Genomic DNA, 23,250 nt, shown 5'->3' with positions numbered 1-23,250 from the left:
CTCTTTAGAACTTATAGGTTGGAGGGAAAAAATAACAAATAATGAGTTGGTTGCCAGAATATTATTTTTTTTATTTTCTAAGTAACATTGTACAATGATAGAAGTGAAATGTTCCATGATGAAAAAATAGAGCGTTTCCTTGGCTTTTCAACCATGTTAAGGCAAAAGTAAGCATGAAATCGAAGCCACTGATAAATATTTTTTACTGTTTGTACATGAAAACAACAGAAAAGTACTTCCATCAACTAGCCAACCAGTAATGTTAAGTTATATGTTTGCCTTCATTACACAATCAGTGCATATTTTAGGCTACTTCATTGGGTATTTTTCTTTCTTTCTTTCTTGTTTTTTTTTTAATAGAGTTATATGTTCTCAGTGCTACAAATACAAGTCCAACAGAATCAAGCAGACAGAGGTGACACATTGTGATTCACTCGCTGGATCCTCTAACTGTCAAACAAACTAGAGCTTCACCAGCACAGGGCAGGAAATTTTCAACGTAATCAACATTAAAAAGGAAATTTAAAAAAAACAAAAAAAAACAGACTTTGGGAATACTGCAGAATGTCTCACTCTGTTTCCGTATACATCGGTGTGTGTGTGCACTCTAGAATGCGCTGTGTGTATTGCATGTATATTCAAAATTATCTATTGCTGTTCAGTTCTCAAACCTGTGGACACAAACGAGATTACGCACAGTTCTGAACACATACAATCATACTGTATGATCAAATATAGAGAAACAAAATATAGAGAATTTGATACAAATGTGACATTTGGTATCCTTTATCCTTAACCAATCTGTCCTACCAATCCAATGTAAACATTGCACTACAGAAAGTATTTAAAATTTGTAAAGGCTAAAATGTTTAATGTCCTTCAAGGAAAACCTCCAACAGAGCACTGTTACTTGCAAAACATATGCATTACTCTAAATCTATATCCACGTTTATGATAACACACTCACACACTCACTCACACTATTGCACTGAACCTTATAATCAACTCTAAATCCTTCTTGACAAACATCAATAGAGCTTTAATCCAGTTCGGACAAATAAAATACAACTTGAGGAACACTAACTTTGTACAAAAAAAATGCTCTACATGAGGCTGGTCTTCCGCGCTGTATCCGTTCCTTCACCTCACACCTCCACTAACAATAGCTGCATGTGGAAACAACCCACTCCACCCCACCTTCTGGAGCTACCAATGTTATATCGTCCTTCAACCTTTGGCCTGTGACCTTGGCACCTTGCTGGTGAGCTCTTGGTGACCCTCAGAAAACCCAGCTGACAGGCACCCACTGGTGCTCTGTTGAAAGTTTCTCCAGTGCCAGCCGTAGACTTCGGAACGCCGCTTCAAGGCCGTCGTTTATGATGCAAAGGTCAAAGTAATGTCCATAGGCTCTCTTGATGCGCTCACTCTCATCCACTGTCCGCTTTAGTTCTGAGTCCTGTAAGGAGCGTGTCGGGGAGAAGAGCAGGACTTTAGTCTTTTAGGAGAGAACTGATTTGAAATAATGCAATGAGCTGACAAACAGTGCAGTGGAAGTGTAAACTGACTGATTACGAGTTAACATAATGTTGAGAAAGCAGCTTTCTTTCATGACTCCACAATGAAAAAAATCAAATATATGTTATTCCATTTGTTAAAATCTGCAACAATAAGTCAAGATCATAAAGTTTTCACAACTATACCTGTATGAATTAAATCTGACTAATTTCCCCTTAAAGGTTGACTCTTTGGGCTGCTTCCAGCATGGTTTCTATTTTTAGAGTGCTCTCTGGAAATCCTGCTGTGACCATTTGCCCTTGTGGGTCTGTGAAGCAGGTGTGTTGAAAGCAGCGACTCTTCAACTGGAATGTTATTTTGTCCGAGCGGACAAAATCACAAGTGGCTCAATCTGGGGAGTAGAGTGGGCAGTGACCAATTGATTGCGTTGGTGTGGACAAACAATCTTCAATGTGCTGTGTGACAGTGTGAACCACGGTTTCCGCTGAATGTCCGGCTTCAGATACCTCCTCTGCATTGATGACGTGACCCTGGAGGACAAATTTGTTTGAACCAAATGACAAGCGTGCTGCTCGTTGCTCCTGATCTCAGGCAACCCGCCTTCAGGCTTGGACACTCAGAAGAAGACTGCTGTTTGGTCTCTGGGCAATACCACCGATGACAGCTGACATGAAGAGTCACTTTGATACAGAGGTTGATGTTTCGTCTCTGAACAAGTTTGAGGTCCAAAGTGAAACTGCAGTGCACACAGTGCAAATGTTCAAAACCTGGCTTCCAAAGAGCAATCCAGATATATCAGCAGCACCAGAGGTGCAAATGAAGAGAACCTTAAAGGGGAGTTTGGTCAATTTAAATCACATATGACTTAAATTATCTTAGCAGAGAATGAATGAGAACACAGACTTACTGTTAACTGTTTTGTCACAACTCCTGACTCAATTGCCGACCTATTCATAGCTTTGAGGACCTCAAAGTCTGGGGCTTCAATGAACACAACGTAGGGCAGGAATTCAGATGTTCGCAGGACTTTAATAGCCTTAAGAGAAGAGCAGATATAGAATAGATGTGTTGTTAAAATCACTGCATCACTTCCCAACAAACCTGTGTAAACGCTCAAACACAAATCCCATACAAAAGCTAAGAATACCATCAAAAAAAAAAAACAACTGCAGCACTTTCCCCTGAATTAGTTAATAAGATGTGTTAAAAAGATTAGCTGAGTGGAAGCAGATCATTAAGAGATCCTTCTGGATAAATACTGATGAAAACACTAAAACCATCTCTGCAGCAACAAACGCACATGACAATTTTATAGCATAAAACTGACAAATATTAATAGGTTAAAAAAATGGTTTCTCTACCTGTGGGTTAACATCCAGGATGCAGATCTTTCCTGTTTCTATCACCTCGTGTATGGAGCTGATCTTGGTGCCGTAAAGATTCCCGTCATACTCGCCATGCTCCAGGAAACGGCCGTTTTTGATGTCACATTCCATTTCGCTGCGGCTCATGAAGGAGTACATCTGGCCATCTCTCTCATCCACCTTTGGTTTTCTAGAGGTGACTGGGTTGTTACAATAAGCAGAAATGGCTTTGCGTTAGTTTTTTTTTTTTAAACTGATCTAACAAATATTGCACTGAAGGTTCAACAATAACAGGTTTTTTAAATTAAAGTTAATTTAATTAAAAGTTAGATTCAACTCATTGTCATTGTGCACACAACGAAATGATTGTTCCAGATCACTCATCCAGAGATGAGCATCTGCAGTCATGCAGCCAGAGACCGGCGCTACCGTTAGGCAATGTGGTTTAAGTGTCTTGCCCAAGGTCACAACGCAGCGCAGGGACAGGGGCTCGAACCTGCAACCCTCCAGCTGCAAGGCGAGCGCCTACCCACTGCACCGCTGCCACTACATAAATAATGAAGAATTGAACAAAAATTGCAAAAGGAAGGAAAATTATTTAAAGAACTCAACTTTTAAACCAAGATGACAAAGAAAGGCATTAACAGTATGCAAAATGACAAAATTATGCAATAAATACAACACCTGATGGTGCTTTTATCAGTGCAGGTGGTGTCATGTGAAGAGGAGTGGCTGTACTTACAGGGGATGGTGGTGCCATAGCGCTGGGGATCTGACACCAGCAGTTTGTTCTTCAGGCTACGACGGCCGACACCCTGCGCTCCAATAAGAACCAGAGTCTTCCTCCTGAAGGGCGGCACTTTGGCAACCTCCTCGTAGATCCGCAACTCGTGGCGATCAAATTCTTATCAGAAACCAAAAATTAGACTGACACACACACACACACACAAAAAAAAAAAAAAAAAAAAAAAATCACAAGCTCATGCAAAATTACCTGCATTCTTGGTGGTCAAATACATCATCTTTTTCTTCTTTTTACCCACCACCCCTGTACAGAGAGGACCTGAGACAGAGAGAAAAGCACCATCAAACCTTCAACCACTTCAACAAAGTCCCTCTCACAATTAAATACTATCAAACTTAAAGCACTGATGAAAAAATTGAAGTATTGGAGGATTTTAGGGAAACGCTACCACTAGATGGCACTGTGCACCAATACTGATCAGCATATGCAACCAATTTGATGCCAGGGACACCTGTGACTGTAGGATCTGCTGACCGTCTGTTCTGTGTGGCAGATTATATGACATAGGTTAGAATATCTTCTAGAAGGAGAGTCATGCATGGAAACATGAGCTCAGTAGTATCTTGACAGCAAAATTCAACTTGTCAAGCTGGGGCAATAAATAATTATGACTTTGCTTATAAGAGCTAGAGTTCTAATTATTAAATATTGTGTCCCAACTGGATAGATCATGTGCGTTAAACATGTGCGTCTCCTTTTCAAAATGTTTTATTCTAACCATGCTCACTGCTGGTATATGTGGGAAATATGCTGACAGACAGCTGTGTCCTTCCCAAGCTCCAAGGGCAGTACAGTTGGACTGTCATCTTCCTCTCCTCTACAAGTGAAGGGCATGCAGCTGGCTATGACTCACCACCTGTTTTGTTACCACTAAGCAGAGCAGAGCAGACAAATCTAAAGAAACAGACTTTTTTTCACGCCAAGTCTCATGAGAGGAGAGATCATTACTGATCAGGTTTTACGGTCGACTGTCTTATCACCGCTCCTCAATCAAGGATCCCTCTCAAGGAGGGCAGTGTTTGAATGTCAGACCCTGCAGCTTAATAACCAACAGATTGGATCAGGCCACCTGAGTCACTCCGATAATGATTACCAGTTCAGTGCTCTCTGACTGAGGAGCAAACTGAAGAGGTGAGAGGAGGATGAGCAACCAGCGCCAGATGAAGCACTTGTATGATACGGAGAGGAACAGATGTTGTCTTTGTTGCCAGGGTGTTTGTGCAGCGTGGAGCCTGTGTCGAATCTGCATAATGAGAAGCACTTCTCTGCTCTGCTGCATGCTGCTAAGAGGTGTACCTGTGGTAGCGAGCTCCAGATCTCTCTTCACAAAAGCCTTCCTTTTCTCCTCAAGGAGCTGGCTTGGAATTAGACCTGCGCTGCCTCCCTCTATGTGACAGGCCTATGCAGGGGAAACGCACATGCAAAGTGAAGCTGCTAACAAATCAAAGCATCTTATGTGGCTGAAATATGCTTATGTGGCTGTACTAACCTGCCACCAGTTGAGGTCCTCCTGGTTAAAGATCTGCAGAATGTCTCCGCTGCTGAAGCTAAGCCCCGCCTCCTTACATGGAATCAGGTTATCATGAGATGGGTCGTAATCAAAGTGACACTTCACAAAGGCCTAAATGAATATTTATGTTGGAAAGAGGGAACATGTCAGTCAAACCTTTTTTCCACTGAATACTAAATACTGAATAGAACTGTGATGCTTCTTGTGTGGTGTACGTGATCTGCTGTAGATGGACTGGATGAGTGAGTGTCCATCAATATGAAACAGCCCTGCCCATTTAAAGCCTTCTCTATCTCGCAGCTCACTTCCCTGACAACTCAAGGCTACAGGATTCAGCTCATAAACCGAACCATCTATCCCAACCCCCACTGATAGGACAAGGAGTCTGAGAGACACACTGAGACAAAAACAGGGAGAAAGAGGGAGAGAGAGAGCCAAAATCTGTCACCATGGCAACATCCCCTCCCCCCCCCATGCGCTTGACGTCGTCTCTTTTCTGAACTGATGCATGAACATAAAATGAGCCTCACCAGCCCTTACTGTACAGCGTTTGTGTGTGTGTGTGTGTGTCCTTCTCCGTACGGACACACGCAAACAACAACAGGCAGACAGACAAACACGCGTGACCCAATCCGGCAAAAGGAGTCGCAAGTCGCAGGGTCGAATTCTTAGGCAAATAACATGTGAATCTGCACGCTGTGTTGCGGGTCATTTCTGGGTTCTTTAATGATGACCGCAATACAGCGCTGATTCATATGGTATTTGCCTAAGAATTGGTCCGTGCGACTTGCGACTAATTTTGCCAGATCCAGTCACATATTCTCCTCTAGCCAAAGCAAGCTGTCAGTTGAGTTTAGTCACCAATGTTACAGCTCCAGGCCTGGAACACAGCCAGCAGGATTACACTGAGAAAGGACTTTTTTTGGGTACAACTCTAATCATAGCATCAATACCACATACAGCACTTCCACCTACACATCTCTTTAACTATATGAGCACAACCAATCATTTTTTAATGTCTCCTGCAGACAGATTTCTCTTAAGTATTTAAGTAGGAAAGGAAAACTAAGCACTTGAACACTCCTTTCACAAAGCTAAGGTCTTTAGACCATAATGTATACAGCAGATATGTACTCTAACAAAGGAGTTTGCATCTTTTGAAATCTATGAAAGAGCTGAAAGTGCTGAAATGGAAGGGAGTCAATTTTTCTTACATGAAGGCCCTTTTACAGTAATTTTGCCAGACTGAATGCTGCCTTTGCTGCATGGTGCTATCATCTGATAGTGTGAAATACTGCTGTTCTGTAAGACTCTGCCGGCACTGCAAAGACACGCACAAGGGGTCAGTCCCTTGATGCATCGGACTTTAGAGAAGGTGCAGATGGCTGCCCCCCCCTGAGCCTGGCTCTTCCTGTTAAAAGGGAGATTTTCCTTCCCACTGTCGCCACATGCTTGCTCATAGGGGGTCGTTTTGACTGTTGGGTTTTCTCTCTAATTATTGTATGGCTTTTACTTTACGATATAAAGTGCCTTGAGACGACTGTTTGTTGTAAATAATAAATAAAATTGAACTGAATTAATGGCCTTCAAATAGAATGCAGGCTTAAGGCTCTTCCACACTGGCTTCATTTTTCAAAACCCAGGAGCTACGTCAACAGTTTATACACTCTATGGTTTAAATGTGATGCAAATAAGTCCTTTACAAACGTCCATGCGTATGCGTCAAGTTAGGAGCAAGACACCTGTCTTCATGTTACCATAACGTGATGCATCACGGCACTGAGGCCAAAGGATAGCTTGTATTTGACGTCTGATATCCTGTGAATAAGATTGGGTATAATTTTCGCGTGTATTTAGTCATAAACAGAAATCCTAAAATTTTGTCTTGATGATGAAACTTGAAGAAAATCTAACCAAAGATTTAACAATTTAAAATCCCGCTGAGCCCATGCATGTCTGAACCAATTTATTAGGCAATCCAACTCACTCAAAATCACAGCTTTGCTGGTACTAAAGCATTTTAAAAAATACTCTCTGCATCACAGACATCGGCACCAAGTATAATTTTGCAAAGTGGTGGACACCACAACAGTTTAGAATATGGCATCTTTAGAGTCTTTAGAGTTTCTGAAATTTTTAAGTTAGAATTTATTCTCACCCACAAGGAAAAACTTCAAATACATGTATCCAGTCTATCTATATAATTTTCTTGTACATTATGTCCTTGCATATTTTGGTCTGATGTAAAGAATTTATTTGGCACAGCTTCTGAAGCTCCACTGGACCCTTTTCTCTACTGCAGAGACCAGTCAGTAGCAGAGTTGTATACACTGCATCCTCTCATCCTTGCATCCTACTGGCAAAAAAATTACCGGGCAAGATAACCTTTCAGATTCCCCTCATGCTAAACTGGGTATCTGGGATTCAGTGTGATCAGATTCTGGTTCTCAGAAAGCTAATGCTCATCAGCTAGCATAACCAGAGGAGAACACTCCTCTGGAAGACTGGCACAAAAACTACACAATGCATTTTCCCACAAACATTTAATATTCAACCAACTGTGGTGTCATGAAAAAAAAGGGCAAAACATATATACAGAGGGGATCCTCAGCGTTATAAGCTGTCTGTGAGAGCTTTCTCTATCTTGCTCATGAGGACTTCAATTATGGATCCATTATGCATAGGCAGAAAACTGCTGTGCATTTGGATAAGTGTCAAATCTGTAATGCACATATTAAAGCTAAATAGGCAGTGTCATCTAGAAAGTCCCGTTATGGAATTACATAATGATTCCTGGCACAGCATAGAAGGTTACAGATAGCAGGGTGGATGCCAGGGAGGACATTAAGTGGTGCTTACTGATGAAAATGACTCTATATTTTTAAACCAAATTGAACTTTTTATGCAATATTTATTCGAGAATGTTTTCTGCTTAAACAAAAAGAGGTTCAAATTTGGAAGATCGACACATTTTTAACAGGAAGTTCCATTAAAGTCTCTTTTTATATTAATTTCCAGCTCTAGTTTACACCCATTGAGGTTGTTTGGGATCTTTCAAGCGTGTAAGATCGAAGAGCAACAGTTATGATGCAGCAGAATTTGCAGAACAAGTTTTAGCTGCACAGATTTAATATGATCTGAAGCAAAGCCTGAATTGGGTCTGTTTTGTAAACACCCCTCACCCTTGAAATGACTGACCTGTCTAGGTGTGTGCGGCTCCTGGTAGCTGGGCAGGATCTTCAGCACAACACTGCCGCTTGCCTCCTTCAGCATCTCCTGGAGGACTTTGGGGTCATTGCCGACCTCCTTGCCGTTCACCTCTTTGATGATGTCGCCAACATGAAGAAGACCTTGCTGGTCAATCATGCCACCATGGAGGATCCTGGCAATCACCAGCTCGCCGCTCTCCACTCGAAAAGTCACTCCCTGCACACATGTACACAGTCTAAATGTAATAATTATTTTTCATGTGGGCTAACTAGAGGAGGAGACCCAGGGGTACAGCCTGGCAATGTCCTCTACTGCAAAGTGGTTTATGAGACAAGTGGGGGTGACTGTTTAAGTTAATTGTGAGGGATGAAGCCAGTGGTAAAATGGCTTAAGCTGAAATTAGTATGAAAGCCAGTGGATACAAAAATATCTACTGTTTCCTTAGAAAGACATTTAGGCTTATATACAGATGTGTTTCAGGCTGCTTGCTATAACATTGATTCAGTATTATTGCACCTTATTTTTCTGTTTTATCTTCCACTTGTGTCTTCTCACCTCTGACCCACCACTGAATGACTTCACAGACAACTGCGAGGTTGTGGGTAGAAAGTGAGCCAATAGAGCATGTGGCAAAGTTATCATTGAGTTATTTGTATCTGCACACTCACTGTGGATATAAATCACACCAATTTACTGCTACAAGGCCATTTAAATCTGACTTTTTTCTCTTTTCAACAATGCTATAGAAAGATCTCATTATACTGAGTGCATATGTTCCACCCAAAGCATAAATCATCCACTTCTCTGGGGAGCTTTATCTGCTTACAGTTTATAGCCAGGCTCAATCCAGCCTTAAAGACTACATTGTGCAGGGTTTTTTTTTTTTTTTTTTACTGAGCAGACTTACCAGGTGCTCACCAGACACCTTACGGATGCCCACCATCCTGACTGCATCTGGAGGAACAGGCTGGTTGTTGAGGGCTGCGTCCATGAATGAACAGGGGCTGGGAGGAGGAGTCTCATAGTTTTTGGATGCCACAGAATCATGGGTCTCCAGGAGGGACTGTGAACATAATGAGAAGTGTTTAAATCACTTGTGAAGATGGTAACACAAATTAGTTGAACTGTAAAAATGATCTAGTCTATGCCCTCGTCTGTGTGGCCCCGCTGTCAGAGCTACCAACACTACAAAGGCTGAAATACATGAAGTACTGCAGCTCCAAATCAGTGAAATCCATGTTAGAAGAAAAAGCATCATGATGCTTGAAAAGCTAGACAAGAGTTGGTTCTTTAAAACTAAAGTTTGATGTGAGGGATGTGCCGTGTTTTACAGACCTGGAAGTGGGGTTCTTTCAGGATGCGGAGAAGCTCATCAGCTGCCTGGCTCCTGTGTGCGAGTGGGCTCAGCTCCTTAAGGATGTCCTGGACCAATTCCACATTGTTCTCACGCACAGCTTCAAGCTTGGGTTCCTCAAACCGCTCATGAGCCTAGGATTTATTTAATATAAAACAGATGTTACTCCAGGTTACTCCCAGTGCATTACCTGTCCCTCTCATGGTCCTGGGCATTTTGCTCTTATGGTTCTTGCTCTTATGGTTCTGTTTCATTGTGTTTCTGAGTTTGCTTAGTGTTCTGTATTTTGTTAGTTATGGTTATTTATATTGCATCCCCGGCTCCCTGTGCTCCTGTCTCCCCTGCATGTCTGTGTTCTAGTGTCTGTTTTGTCCCTCTGTCATGTCCCTGGCCTCATGTGTTTTTGTCATGAGTTTTATTCCCAGTGTTGTGACTAGTCTGCATCTCTGTCCCATGCCTGCTTGTTTCCTGTTTTCTTGTCAGTCTCATCTGCCTTATATTTAGTTTACTTCCTGGTCTTGTCCTGTTTAATTATTCCCAGCTGTGTCTCCACCTGTTCCCGATCCTCTCGTTATCCTGTGTCTGTATTTAAGTCCTCACATTGTCACATTGTCATCTTTGTTACCATGCTGTGTGTCATCTTGTTTCATAGTTTAGTTCTGGCATCTGTCCAGCCCCAGTTTTATTGTTTATTATTTTCTACCATTCTCCAATAAACCACCCTTTAAGTTCAGTTCTTTCTGCGAGCCTGAATCCCGGGGTCCAACTGTGCCTGCCGCACAGCTTCCCATGACAGTCCCTCCAGTATGTGTTTTCAACTGATGGAGTAAAACTACACAAACATTTATTTTGTTTTAAAAAGTTAATTTTCTCATATACAAAAAAAGGTTGTGTGCTTGTTTTCACTTACAGAAGCAGCAAAGAGCACAATAACAAACCAAAAAAAAAAAAAAATAGTAACATCATCCAAGCTCCTGCAGAGAAAAGCACACAGCCTGTGTTCATAAATCATAACCCCATGTTACAAAAACCAAAAAAATAAATAAAAACAGCTACGAAGTTGAGCAAAATTTCGTGCCCTGCAGGTTTTTCAAGGTACAGTATGATGTGAGACATCAATATTTCAGGGAACATTCATTTTCACTTTCTGCTCCCCTGCTGCCAAAGATAGAAGCGAACGAGACCTCCACACCTCTGACTCGGTGAACAACCTTATCGTGTGAATCTTCACTCAGGGTTATACCGCTCTATGGTATACTGCACTATACTGCACAAACCATTCAATTGCTACAGGGCTTAATTACGTGTAAATCGTTTTTCAAAATAAAATGCAAATGCAGTCATTTACAGTAACACTATTGGCAAGTGCACACTAACCACAGCACTGTGTTTGTAGAGTCACATTGTTAGGCAATCCCACAGTGTATTTGTCTGGTGGGACTGACTACTACCCTGGCAGCTAAAATGTTTGTTTGCTGACGAAGAGATGAAGAATCCCTGCCCAGGGACAAGATACAGTACACTTAGACATAAACAGATTCACAGATATTCAGTCAAACACATAAATCATCCTATGTACTTAACTACACGGTACTACACACAGAGGGATACAAGGTTTTATCTTCAAGCATTCAAACAAACATGCAGCTCTTTTATAACCTTATGGATCAAGATAGTATTAGTAGAGAGTAGAGGTAGGAGTCACTCACACAATGCAATACTATCACTATACAGTGATTCTGCAATATTCTATAAATTGCAAGCCAATCATAATTATAATACACAAGTATAATACACATAATACACAAGACAAATCTGAAGATTACACTACAACTGTCATGTCCTGGGCCGTTGGCCCAGCATTTTGTGTTAATAGTTTATTTCCTGAGTTTGTCCTCCCTGTATGTTTGTCATGTTCCCAGTGTTGTGACTTGTCTGCGTGTTCCTTGGTTTATCACTTCCTGTTTTATTTTGCCAATGTGATTTCCTTGTGCTTTGTGTTTAGCTTTGCTTCCCCTGTGTAATTAGTTTCATTTGCCTCACCTGTTGTTCCCTGCTGTTTCCTCTTGCCCTGATTACCCATTGTGTATTTAAGCCCTCAGTTTTCTTTTGTTCTCTGTCGCGTCGTTGATGTTGTGTGCCCGTGTGTTCCCTGTGTTTGACCGTCGTCTCCCTTCCAAGATTTTTGTATTTGTTTTTCCCCCGCTTAAATAAATCCCTTTTAAGTTACGCTGACTTCTGGAGTCCTTCGTGTCAGCCATTCCTCGCCTGTTTCCTCCCCGGCCATGACAGAACGACGCGACCATTACAAAACCCCCTCCGGCTCCAATTTTTTCGACGGCACTCGTCTAGCGCTGGGGGGCCCGGCGTCTTTGAACAGTCCCCGTCATCGTCACTCACCTGCCTCCCCTTTCGCTGATCCCTCCCTTCCTCGGCAGCCGCGGAGGAGAGGGAGTTCCCGGCAGCAACGGCGGAAGGCACCCCGAGACCCGAGCGGTATAACGCCGCGGACCGCTTCACCACTTCACACCCAATCCTCCGTTTCCGTGAGTAACACTGGCTTCAACGCTACTATGCCTGCGGACAATTATTCCCGTCACCCCCCTGCCTTTCCCCTCCCTGAGGTGGCAAAGCAGACCATTATCTGTTGGGTGGATTCACTGGTTATGGACCTTCTGGCTGACCCATGTGAGCAGGAACAGCAACAGCTCACGGCCCAGCTGCAAGGGCTAGTCGATGATTACCCTTGGTTATTTGGCTCTCTGCATGGGTTAGTGCAGGATTTCTTAACCTCCACCCTTCACCTACAGCAGTCCCCAGTGTCAGCTCATTCTCAGTCCCCAGTGTCAGCGCATTCTCAGTGCCCGGTGTCAGCTGTGTCTCAGTCTCCCCAGTCAGCTGTGCCTCAGGCTGCTTCCACGCAGTCAGCTCCTCTCCCTAGCTCACAGTCAGTCTCCTCGCAGTCAGTCTCCTCGCAGTCAGTCTCCTCGCAGTCAGTCTCCTCGCAGTCAGTCTCCTCGCAGTCAGTCTCCTCGCAGTCAGTCTCCTCGCAGTCAGCTCTAACGCCCTTAGCTCCTGCTCTCTCTAGCTCGCAGTCTGCTCTTTCTGTCTCCCGGCCTGCTTCCACGCGGCCAGTTTTGACGTACTCAGGCCCCTCTAGCCTTCAGTCGGTTTCCCTAATGTCTGTTCACCCTAGCACTCTGTCAGTTCCTCCAGTGTCAGTTCCTCCAGTGTCAGCTCCTCCTCAGTCGCAGTGTTCCCAGTCAGCTGTAGCTCCAGCTCCTCCTCAGTCGCAGTGTTCCCAGTCAGCTGTAGCTCCAGCTCCTCCTCAGTCGCAGTGTTCCCAGTCAGCTGTAGCTCCAGCTCCTCCTCAGTCGCAGTGTTCCCAGTCAGCTGTAGCTCCAGCTCCTCCTCAGTCGCAGTGTTCCCAGTCAGCTGTAGCTCCAGCTCCTCCTCAGTCGCAGTGTTCCCAGTCAGCTGTAGCTCCAGCTCCTCCTCAGTCGCAGTCTCAGACCCCTCAGTTAGCTCCAGCTCCCTCTGCTCACCCTGCTCCCGCTCCCTTGGCTCCAGCTCCCCCTGCACCCGTACCTGTTCCGCGGGTGGGGGCAGCCACGGACGGGCTGACCTCTGCACCCGTACCTGTTCCGCGGGTGGGGGCAGCCACGGACGGGCTGACCTCTGCACCCGTACCTGTTCCGCGGGTGGGGGCAGCCACGGACGGGCTGACCTCTGCCCCCGTACCTGTTCCGCGGGTGGGGGCAGCCACGGACGGGCTGACCTCTGCACCCGTTCCTGTTCCGCGGGTGGGGGCAGCCACGGACGGGCTGACCTCTGCACCCGTTCCTGTTCCGCGGGTGGGGGCAACCAGGTCCAAGCCTTCGCATCGGTTTTCTGTGTTAGCTGCAGCAGCAGGGTCTCAGTCAGCTCTAGCTCCAGTCGCTCTCCCTCGCCTTCAGTCAGCTCCAGTAACTCTTCCTCGGTCCCCAGTGTCAGCTGTTTCAGTGCCCTCTCAGTCAGTTCCCTCAGCCCCTGTCTTAGTTCCTTCGGTTTTGGTCCCAGTTCCCTCAGCTCCTGCTCCTTCTGTAGCTCCAGTAGTGTCAGCTCCCTCTCAGGCCCCAGTGTCAGCGGGCTCTCGGTCTGTCTCCACGCAGCCAGATCTCCCTAGCTCTCGGTCTGTCTCCACGCAGCCAGATCTCCCTAGCTCTCGGTCTGTCTCCACGCAGCCAGATCTCCCTAGCTCTCGGTCTGTCTCCACGCAGCCAGATCTCCCTAGCTCTCGGTCTGTCTCCACGCAGCCAGATCTCCCTAGCTCTCGGTCTGTTTCCACGCAGCCAGATCTCCCTAGCTCTCGGTCTGTTTCCACGCAGCCAGATCTCCCTAGCTCACAGCCCGCTCTCTCTGGCTCCCGGCCTGCTTCCACGCAGCCAGTCGTCTCCCGGCCTGCTTCCACGCAGCCAGTCGTCTCCCGGCCTGCTTCCACGCAGCCAGTCGTCTCCCGGCCTGCTTCCACGCAGCCAGTCGTCTCCCGGCCTGCTTCCACGCAGCCAGTCGTCTCCCGGCCTGCTTCCACGCAGCCAGTCGTCTCCCGGCCTGCTTCCACGCAGCCAGTCGTCTCCCGGCCTGCTTCCACGCAGCCAGTCGTCTCCCGGCCTGCTTCCACGCAGCCAGTCGTCTCCCGGCCTGCTTCCACGCAGTCCCCTGCACCTCTGCTATTCCTCGAGCAGCCCCTGCTGCTCAATAAAGCAGCAGTGTGCCCTGTTCCGCGGTCCCAGCCTACGCATCCGGTGCCTCACTATGTAGGCCCCGTTCAGCCCATGGGCTCAGCTCACTCCAAGCCGATGGGGGTCTCCGCTCATTCCGAGCCGATGGGGGTCTCCGCTCAGTCCGAGCACTCCGCGCCAGAGGGCCCCGCTCAGTCCGAGCCGATGGGGGTCTCCGCTCAGTCCGAGCCAGGGGGTCCCGCTCAGTCCGAGCCGATGGGGGTCTCCGCTCAGTCCGAGCGCTCCGCGCCAGAGGGTCCCGCTCAGTCCGAGCGCTCCGCGCCAGAGGGTCCCGCTCAGTCCGAGCCGATGGGGGTCTCCGCTCAGTCCGAGCGCTCCGCGCCAGAGGGTCCCGCTCAGTCCGAGCCGATGGGGGTCTCCGCTCAGTCCGAGCCAGGGGGTCCCGCTCAGTCCGAGCACTCCGCGCCAGAGGGTCCCGCTCAGTCCGAGCCGATGGGGGTCTCCGCTCAGTCCGAGCGCTCCGCGCACGAGGGTCCCGCTCAGTCCGAGCCGATGGGGGTCTCCGCTCAGTCCGAGCGCTCCGAGCCAGGGGGTCCCGCTCAGTCCGAGCCGGTGGGGGTCTCTGCTCAGTCCGAGCGCTCCACGTCACCCGAGGGTTCCCCACCAGAGCCCGGGGTCGCCCTTCTCCGCCGCCGCATGCCCCGCGGTCGGCCTCCAGTGTCTGCTCCCCGTCACCGCCGCCGCATGCCCCGCGGTCGGCCTCCAGTGACTCCCCCTCGTCGTCACCGCTGGGAGCGCGGTCGGCCTCCAGTGACTCCCCCTCGTCGTCACCGCTGGGAGCGCGGTCGGCCTCCAGTGATTCCTTCTCGTCCTCGCCGCCGCCGCCGCTGGGAGCGCGGTCGGCCTCCCTCGTTGGGACTTTGCTTTGTGGCCCCTTGGCCTCTGCGGCCTCCTGAACTGTGTGTCTTTTGTTTTGGATTTCCCACTGACTCCCCTGAACTGTGGACTGTTTTTTCCCCTGCTGTTTTTGTTTTGTCATAGCTCCTGGACTGTTCCTTGTTTCGACCCCCTATTTTGGACATTGGAGCTCTCCGGCCTTGTGCTGTCGCTTTTTTTTTAATCCGGTTGTTTTTTTTTTTTGTTTTCTCATCCCCGTGTTTTTGCTCTGGTTTTTGGACTGTATTCAGCTTGTGCCATTGCTTTTCTTTGTTCGGTTCCTTGTGCTTATTGTTTTTTGCCCTTGTGCTCTACCCTTGCTCCAGTGCTTCCTTGTGTTTTTGGGTTTGTTCCTGACTTTGTTTGCTCCCTGTCTGTTTTTGTTTCGGGCCCTCCTTCCTGGTCCCCCGCCTCCCGCCCTTGTCTGGTTTTGTTTCTGGTTTTGGCCGTCGGGAGCCGGCCTTTGAGGGGGGGGTACTGTCATGTCCTGGGCCGTTGGCCCAGCATTTTGTGTTAATAGTTTATTTCCTGAGTTTGTCCTCCCTGTATGTTTGTCATGTTCCCAGTGTTGTGACTTGTCTGCGTGTTCCTTGGTTTATCACTTCCTGTTTTATTTTGCCAATGTGATTTCCTTGTGCTTTGTGTTTAGCTTTGCTTCCCCTGTGTAATTAGTTTCATTTGCCTCACCTGTTGTTCCCTGCTGTTTCCTCTTGCCCTGATTACCCATTGTGTATTTAAGCCCTCAGTTTTCTTTTGTTCTCTGTCGCGTCGTTGATGTTGTGTGCCCGTGTGTTCCCTGTGTTTGCCCGTCGTCTCCCTTCCAAGATTTTTGTATTTGTTTTTCCCCCGCTTAAATAAATCCCTTTTAAGTTACGCTGACTTCTGGAGTCCTTCGTGTCAGCCATTCCTCGCCTGTTTCCTCCCCGGCCATGACAACAACATTACCTAATGTTAGAAAACGTTCACCAAAAATTTAAAAAAACCTATTTGCAATTACTTTACACGTGTTACAGTGTCAAGAGGGTGTGCATCCTACTGTGCATCTAACCTTGCAGAGTGAGCCGTCATCATTAGCACTTCCTCAATCAGCAACAGGGCTGTTAATTACCCTCAGAGTGACAGCTCAAGCTGACCTAAAAGCTGGATATTGCGGTTTCAGAGATGCAGCAACAGCAGCATTCTTCTCCGTAGGGGGGCCACCACAACCTTCTTATCCCTCTGGTATAAACAATGCTTAATACTGTCTTCTCTGCCACCACACTAACTGACCTTAACATGCACACCAACACAACCATATCCACTAGCTCAGCTGCGTGCCTAGGAGTCAGGAAGAGACTGAAACAATTACAGCTCCATCCACCCTTCAGCAGACATCTTATTATCTTCTGCAAAATGACTTTTTTTTTAATTTGGAGGGTTTGCCCTCAACTTTTATCCAAATACTTTTAGTCACCCCTGGGAATAGTACAGATATAATACATATTCCAGCAAACATCTTTTCAATCTTAACAATACTTATTAAATCAAAACTTTAAGTATGCTGTAAGAGATTGATATTCTCTGATTATCTTTAATGTTTCTAAAAATACTTTTTTGGTAACCACGTCTTAGAACAGACCCACAAACTAGTGAAAGTACGTACTGTACTCCTGTACAAGGGTGTATACTGCATAATGTATTTCTATTTATCTAATTTATAACAATAAGCCAGACATAATGCATACAAGCTATTCACATTATATTATACTCATGTGTGTACAGGAATATTACTACATAATGCACCCAAACTACATAATCTGCTGGTATCAATGCATTATGTACAACAGCACTATAATCATAAGGCACCCATGTACAAAATATAATGCAACCATGCTGTTTACATTTGAGCAATATTGCTGAGCGGTAGGTATGACTTTAATATTGTTCAATGATGACTCATAATCTATACTATTTATGGCCATGAGTCCATCCCTGACCAACATGCTAGACAATTCTCAGCCAATCAGAAGTTGGCGTCACAGGCTAATCAATAAGGCTGCAGCCTAGAACTGATGTTACTATACACTGACTGGCTCTTTACCTACAAATTTGGGATTCCTCAATTTCTCACTATCTAGCTCCTGCCAGCAGTTCAATGACCTAGGTCAGTTGCTAGATATGGGAAATCCCCACTTTCTCCATTTCAGTCAATAATGGTCAAATAGGTATAGCCAATCACACAACACAATATGATCACATGATTGGACTAAACCAGTCAGGGATGAGAAAGACGCTGCATATCCTTAGCATATATTATCATAGCATTAGCAGCGTGAAATCCTCCATGCTGTTTACTCTCCACTTCAGATAAATAAATACAGCCAAAGTGTACAAAGGGTACTAAACACATCCAGGAATATGAATATCATGCTGCACATCGCTGAAGAGTAAAGAACACGTATGCGAGATTTCATGGCTCAAATCCTTGCGGTTTTGGAGTCTATAGACCAGAAAAGTAAAACCATACAGATGTCTGGACAGACAGATGGTATGATGGCAATATCCTCCGGCTTTATTTTGCATGGGAGGATAATAAGCACCAACATAATAAGTCAGGACTAATAAGTCAGAAACTATTGATTCTAAATGGACTATTGATGTGAATGTGAGTGTGGATGGTTGTCTGTCTGTGTTAACCCTGGATGGATGGATGGATGGATGGATGGATGGATGGATGGATGGATGGACTTTTCTTGACTTTGCCTGAAATGTCAGTTATAATTCTATATATGCTATGATTTATTTTATTTATTTGCTTTAGTCTATTGTTAGGTGGCTGCCACTCAACAAGACTGCATCATAATATATCACATCTATAGATTTTCTCTGTGTTATTACATGGTCTTTACCTTACAATAAAAAGTGCCTTGAGGCACTATAAAAATAGAATTGAATTGAATATATATCATAATATTCAAGTTTTGTGGATATAAATTAGATGCTACTATCATAAAATTAAACTCATACGATGCTTTCATAAGTTCTTATAGGTGCATAGATGCTAAAAATTGGTCAGTTTTGCCTGTTAGTATGTGGTTGCCTGGCAGCAAATGTTGTCTTAATATGTGATATAGATAATAACCTTCAGGGACTTAAGCGATCTACCTGTGTGCCATGATTGGTTGCTGAACTCCTGATGAAATGTGGTGTATTATAGAAAGATATTTTTGCACGAGCTATTTTGAGCAGTACCAAGGTTCAGTTTTTTGGAGGCCACACGGCACTGTTTTACAAAGACACTTGAGTCTCATTAACAGTCTGAACAGGCAGAATGTGATAGCTTAGAAATTAGATTAAACAGCACAGGGTACAAAGCTAAAAGTCTCAAAGCAAACGTCAGCTCATTTAGCTGCCCTAGCTGCCTTAATAGTTGTGATTGCTCTGTTAGATATAGAGCCAGGTGCTGAGTCAGTGCCACATAACTGATAATAATGAAGCACTGCAAATGCATTTTTGAATTTTAGCACCTCTTGTCAATATCTGCTAATTGTCTGTCTAATCACGATTCTGAATCATTACAGAACCGTGGGTTGTGCTGATTGCGTTGTTCTGTGCAATTAGCATAACTGTGGCCACCTTGCCATAAGCATGCACACGTGAACCCTCGCTCTGCTGCCCTGTCTCTCTGTTAGTATTTTCTCGGTCTCTCAGCACATCAAGCAAAAGCTCATTAAGTGTTTAAAGATCCACCACGAGTCAAAGGAAACTATTGTCTAGGAAATCCTTCTTAAACCCTACACCAAGGCCCACAGCTTGCATTAGATGAATCTTTTATGAGCGTGGTCATCAATACACCGGGACTGCATGTCTCTAAGACACTCAGCACAAATAGCAGCGTCATGCTCTTGCACGCCGCCACACACACCTCAAAGCATATTAAAAAGTAAGCAACAGAGAGAGAAAGGATGTAAGGAAACAGAAGAAGCTCTGTTTATAGCAATATTTTAGACTTTTGATGAAGTACACCCTGTTGTTTCTTGTGAACAGTCCATGTCTAAATTTTGTAAACAGAAAGTACTAACTGATACTATAATACTACACAGCTTTTTACCTCAGGCCCTGTCCAAGTTTGAGGAGCAGAGGTGGCAAAAGTACAGACACTCTTTGCTTTAGTAAAAGTGCAGATCCCTGTGTTTAAAAAATGCTCTGGTACTGATTCAACTTTTTTTTTTTTACTCAAGTAAAAGTGAAAAAGTACAGGCTCTGAAATATATTCAAAGTAAGGAAATAAAAGTAGCTCTTTGGAGGACATTTGTTTGCAAAGCTAACTGGACCTCGTGCAATATACCAATATAATAATATTAAATGAGAATACAAATGTTATTCCAATCTAAATTATAATTCTAATGAATGTACTCAGCTTGAATCTGACATGTAGGACACAAACAGTGAAAGAGAATTTTAAAAACAGCTCTATTTTCTGCTGCCCACATTGTAGAGGGTGACTCTGCTTCTACACCTACACAAAAATGAGCATAATCAGGTGTTAAAGCAGGATTCGGCAGGTGGGGGAACCCTGAGATTGGTTGTAGTGGCTCCGCATGAGGGAAAAAAAAAAATCACAACTTTCTGTACAGGCTGTGATCAGCTGATCTGTGCTGCTGCTGCTGCTGCTCTGTGGTGTGTGCGTGGTGAGTTCAACAAGATGTAACCCAGTATCTTATTCACTACCAGTATACTGTTTATATTTTTTTCTTTATAATTACAGTATAAAGTTGGTATAAAGGTGGAATTCAGTGACTGAATCTAAGCATCATCCCCTTCAATTCAAATTGATCTCTGCTACACGTGATGTAACCAAACTGACCACGAACACCACAGCCGCTGTGCACCAGTCTGACACAGAGCTTTACTGTAAATTCACTACAGTACAATAAGCTGACCTGTTTATCCTGCACTGAATAAGCCCTTTATGATTCTTGTTGACTACAGTCGATTTACCAACATAAGACAAAACCACATAGAAACATCAGAAATCACTTTTTGGTAGACGGTCACTTTTTGACACAACACCTCTTTCATGTGTTTGTATGCAACAATTGTGGGAGAAGAAAGTCCGCACACAGGAGCGCTCCTGGAACAAAATTTATTACAAAAAGACCTTCTGACAGTCGGTTTTTGTATACAGTAATCCCCAATGATGGACACAGCAATAGGATTGTCTTTTACGTCTTTACATGTGTTATCATTTAAGCTCAGATCTGTTTGATGTTTAAAGGCGCAGTGATATGAAAGAAAATCTTTCCTCAGATGTTAAACCTAAAGTAGCCAGCCTATTCTGGAAATGTAAGGAGTGGAAAGTACAGATATTTGTGTAAAAATGTAGGGGAGTAAAAGTAAAAAGTTGTTGAAAAATAAAAATTCAAGTAACGTACAGATACCTGAAAATTCTACTTAAGTACAGTAACGAAGCAGTTGTACTTTGTTACTTCCCACCTCTGTGGAGGAGTAGCCTACAGACCGATGCATCTGCCTGAACAGAGAAACCTCTTATCCACAAACAGCTTCCAGGTCACTGCTGATGACTCTTATCAGCACAAATATAAGAAAAAAAAATTTACTTTCTGTATATGCTTTAAATTACACATATACTTTTTCCTTGCACATGTTTGCAGCGCACAGCGGGATACTTTTTCCATATCTTCCTATTGCTTTGAAAAAAGTCCAAATTTTTAAAAGGCATGAGAAATTCTGCTCTTGGCAAGAAGTGGGAAGGGAAGACGCAGTGATTTGAAACTGTGAAAAAAAAAAAAAACCTGCCTGGCACTGCTCGGCTCTTCCACTCTTCACCTTCACTTCAAAAAGCCATACTCCGCACGACATCACTCTCCTACATTTGAATAAGAATGACTTGGGGCTAGTTTCCCATGAAGCATTTTACATGGGAACAGCTAAGAAATTGCATCTATCACCGTGTGCACGAAGTGTACTAGTTTGTAGGTTTTCAGAAATCAGGTTGGTTATTCAGCTGTGTAGTCCACATACGTGATGACTGAAGAAATGTAAGGATCCTCACTAAGGCACTGTGGAGAAACAGCTGATCGTCAGTAAAATCAGGCCAATGGAACAATATTCAGTTACTGAAGAGTTAATGGCTACTATGTTACTGGTACTGTAAATATTTTACTGCTATAAGCAGTGTGTATTACAATGTTAAAGTGCAAGGCTCAAGAGATTGTATATATTTCCTTTGTCACCACATCATATCACTATAAGGGAAGTTCCAGTAGGAGTTTTAGATACACATTAGTTGCCTGGTGTCATTAATCACCTTTTACATTTTGGATTTCAAGAAGTCTCATTACAAACTGATGACTGCCTCCTTTATACTAAGTCTGATGGGTTGTTTAGAGCAGCTAAAACCAACACTGGTTACAATCAATTCCGATGTAATAATTTTGTCACATTTCACAGTGGAAAAATATATCTAAACATGTGAGAAAACCACGCATGAAGTATAGTGCACAGAGAACTTGTCAAACTTATGAAAAATGTGCAAGTGAGTCATTTTCAGTGCAATAGTTATAAAGAGGGTGAAGTTCCTTATCTAAATCTCTAACACAGCTTTCGGGAATAAATAAATCGATTTAAACACTTACGTATGCTAATCATCACTTCCTGTTTTTACTGAGGTTTGCTACTCCAGCTGCACTTGTCAAGTTGTCTGACATGTCAAGAATGAATGACTGACAGGTCTGAAAGAGTGGAAATGCTAATACTTCTACTTCTTCGTGAGGTGTGCAGTAGCTGGGTTTAAGTTTGCACAACATCACCAATATCAGTTGCTGAGAGGATGCAGAGTACAGTACTCTGCATCCCCGTGCTCACCCTCTGTTAACGGCAGGGTGGATGAAACGAGCAAACTTTAATGGATTTATCCTTTAACTTTATCCGCAATGAGATTAAACTTCAAAAGTAAATTCCTCAACATATGAATGCTTATTCCAGCTTTCTAGAATAAATTTAAAACACTTCAAACCACAGAGAGAAGTAGTAAAACTACTCAAAGACCTTTGAAATCATCATTGTCAAATTTACAAAAAAAAAAATCATGTTAGTAATATTAATGAGGGGAGAAACTACGAGTGCCTCTTTACAATTTGGTTTTCATCAGAATGTTTGTATTGAGTTGCAAAACTCAAAGTGCATGACAACACACAAAACGAGCTACGTGTAATAACGCATGCAGATACAAAGTTTTTCTCTAGTCTCACTGCAATAGGTTTCTAAAACTCCCATGAAAACGATAAAATCAGCAGGTTTTATTAAATCCATTTTAGATAACATTCAGACTAGCGAGGGAATGGTGGAAAATGGTAATTAAAGCTTAAAGCTTAGTATTTAAAGTCGTCCACAAAGGGTTTCCAGTTTTTCCTCAAATTTATCAGAGAAGACAGGTGCAGTGAGTATTCGCTTCTTAAGTTTAAGATGCTGTATCAGCTCTCAGTGGGTGAGGGCTCTTCCAATTCAGAATCACTTTCTGTGCTAATAATGTGACTAATTTTGTTATTTTAACCTTAGTTGCGCAGAAATTCCTGTTGTTCTCGTCTACAACACCAAATATGGCTCCAAGTGGATTCATTTAAAAAATGTCACTCAAAAATGTCATGACGGTATTTTAAAGATTGAAAGCAGATAGATCAGGAAACTGCCAGAAAGAATGTGCCAAAGAGCTCTGGGAAAATGTCCTTTTTTTTAATGTAATTGTATTAAAGCTTTTCATAGCATTTGCAGTCATCGGCCACTTCATTAAGTATGCCAGTACTTAGTTTATCAGTTTAGCCGATTGATGCATT

The 23,250-nt window shown here is 44.1% G+C and overlaps 1 protein-coding gene across 3 annotated transcripts in view; it reads right to left on the bottom strand.

The window, feature by feature from the left end:
- Positions 1-46: 46 nt before the first annotated feature.
- mpp2b (MAGUK p55 scaffold protein 2b) overlaps positions 47-23,250 on the bottom strand; it is a 51,373-nt gene continuing 28,169 nt past the window's right edge. For all 3 annotated transcript variants that reach the window (XM_030754789.1, XM_030754790.1, XM_030754791.1), the window contains exons 4-13: positions 9,740-9,892; positions 9,312-9,467; positions 8,393-8,620; positions 5,174-5,305; positions 4,981-5,083; positions 3,874-3,942; positions 3,622-3,783; positions 2,877-3,079; positions 2,423-2,551; positions 47-1,456 (exon numbers count right to left, since the gene is read on the bottom strand). In XM_030754789.1, the coding sequence (XP_030610649.1) occupies positions 1,280-1,456; positions 2,423-2,551; positions 2,877-3,079; positions 3,622-3,783; positions 3,874-3,942; positions 4,981-5,083; positions 5,174-5,305; positions 8,393-8,620; positions 9,312-9,467; positions 9,740-9,892 (1,512 nt within the window). In that variant the 3' untranslated portion in view covers positions 47-1,279. The remainder of the gene's footprint in view (positions 1,457-2,422; positions 2,552-2,876; positions 3,080-3,621; positions 3,784-3,873; positions 3,943-4,980; positions 5,084-5,173; positions 5,306-8,392; positions 8,621-9,311; positions 9,468-9,739; positions 9,893-23,250) is intronic.

Source organism: Archocentrus centrarchus, chromosome 19, assembly GCF_007364275.1.
Source record: "Archocentrus centrarchus isolate MPI-CPG fArcCen1 chromosome 19, fArcCen1, whole genome shotgun sequence".
NCBI lineage: Eukaryota > Metazoa > Chordata > Actinopteri > Cichliformes > Cichlidae > Archocentrus > Archocentrus centrarchus.
Note: the sequence above shows the minus strand (reverse complement) of the source record. Positions and strands in the feature narration are given on the sequence as shown.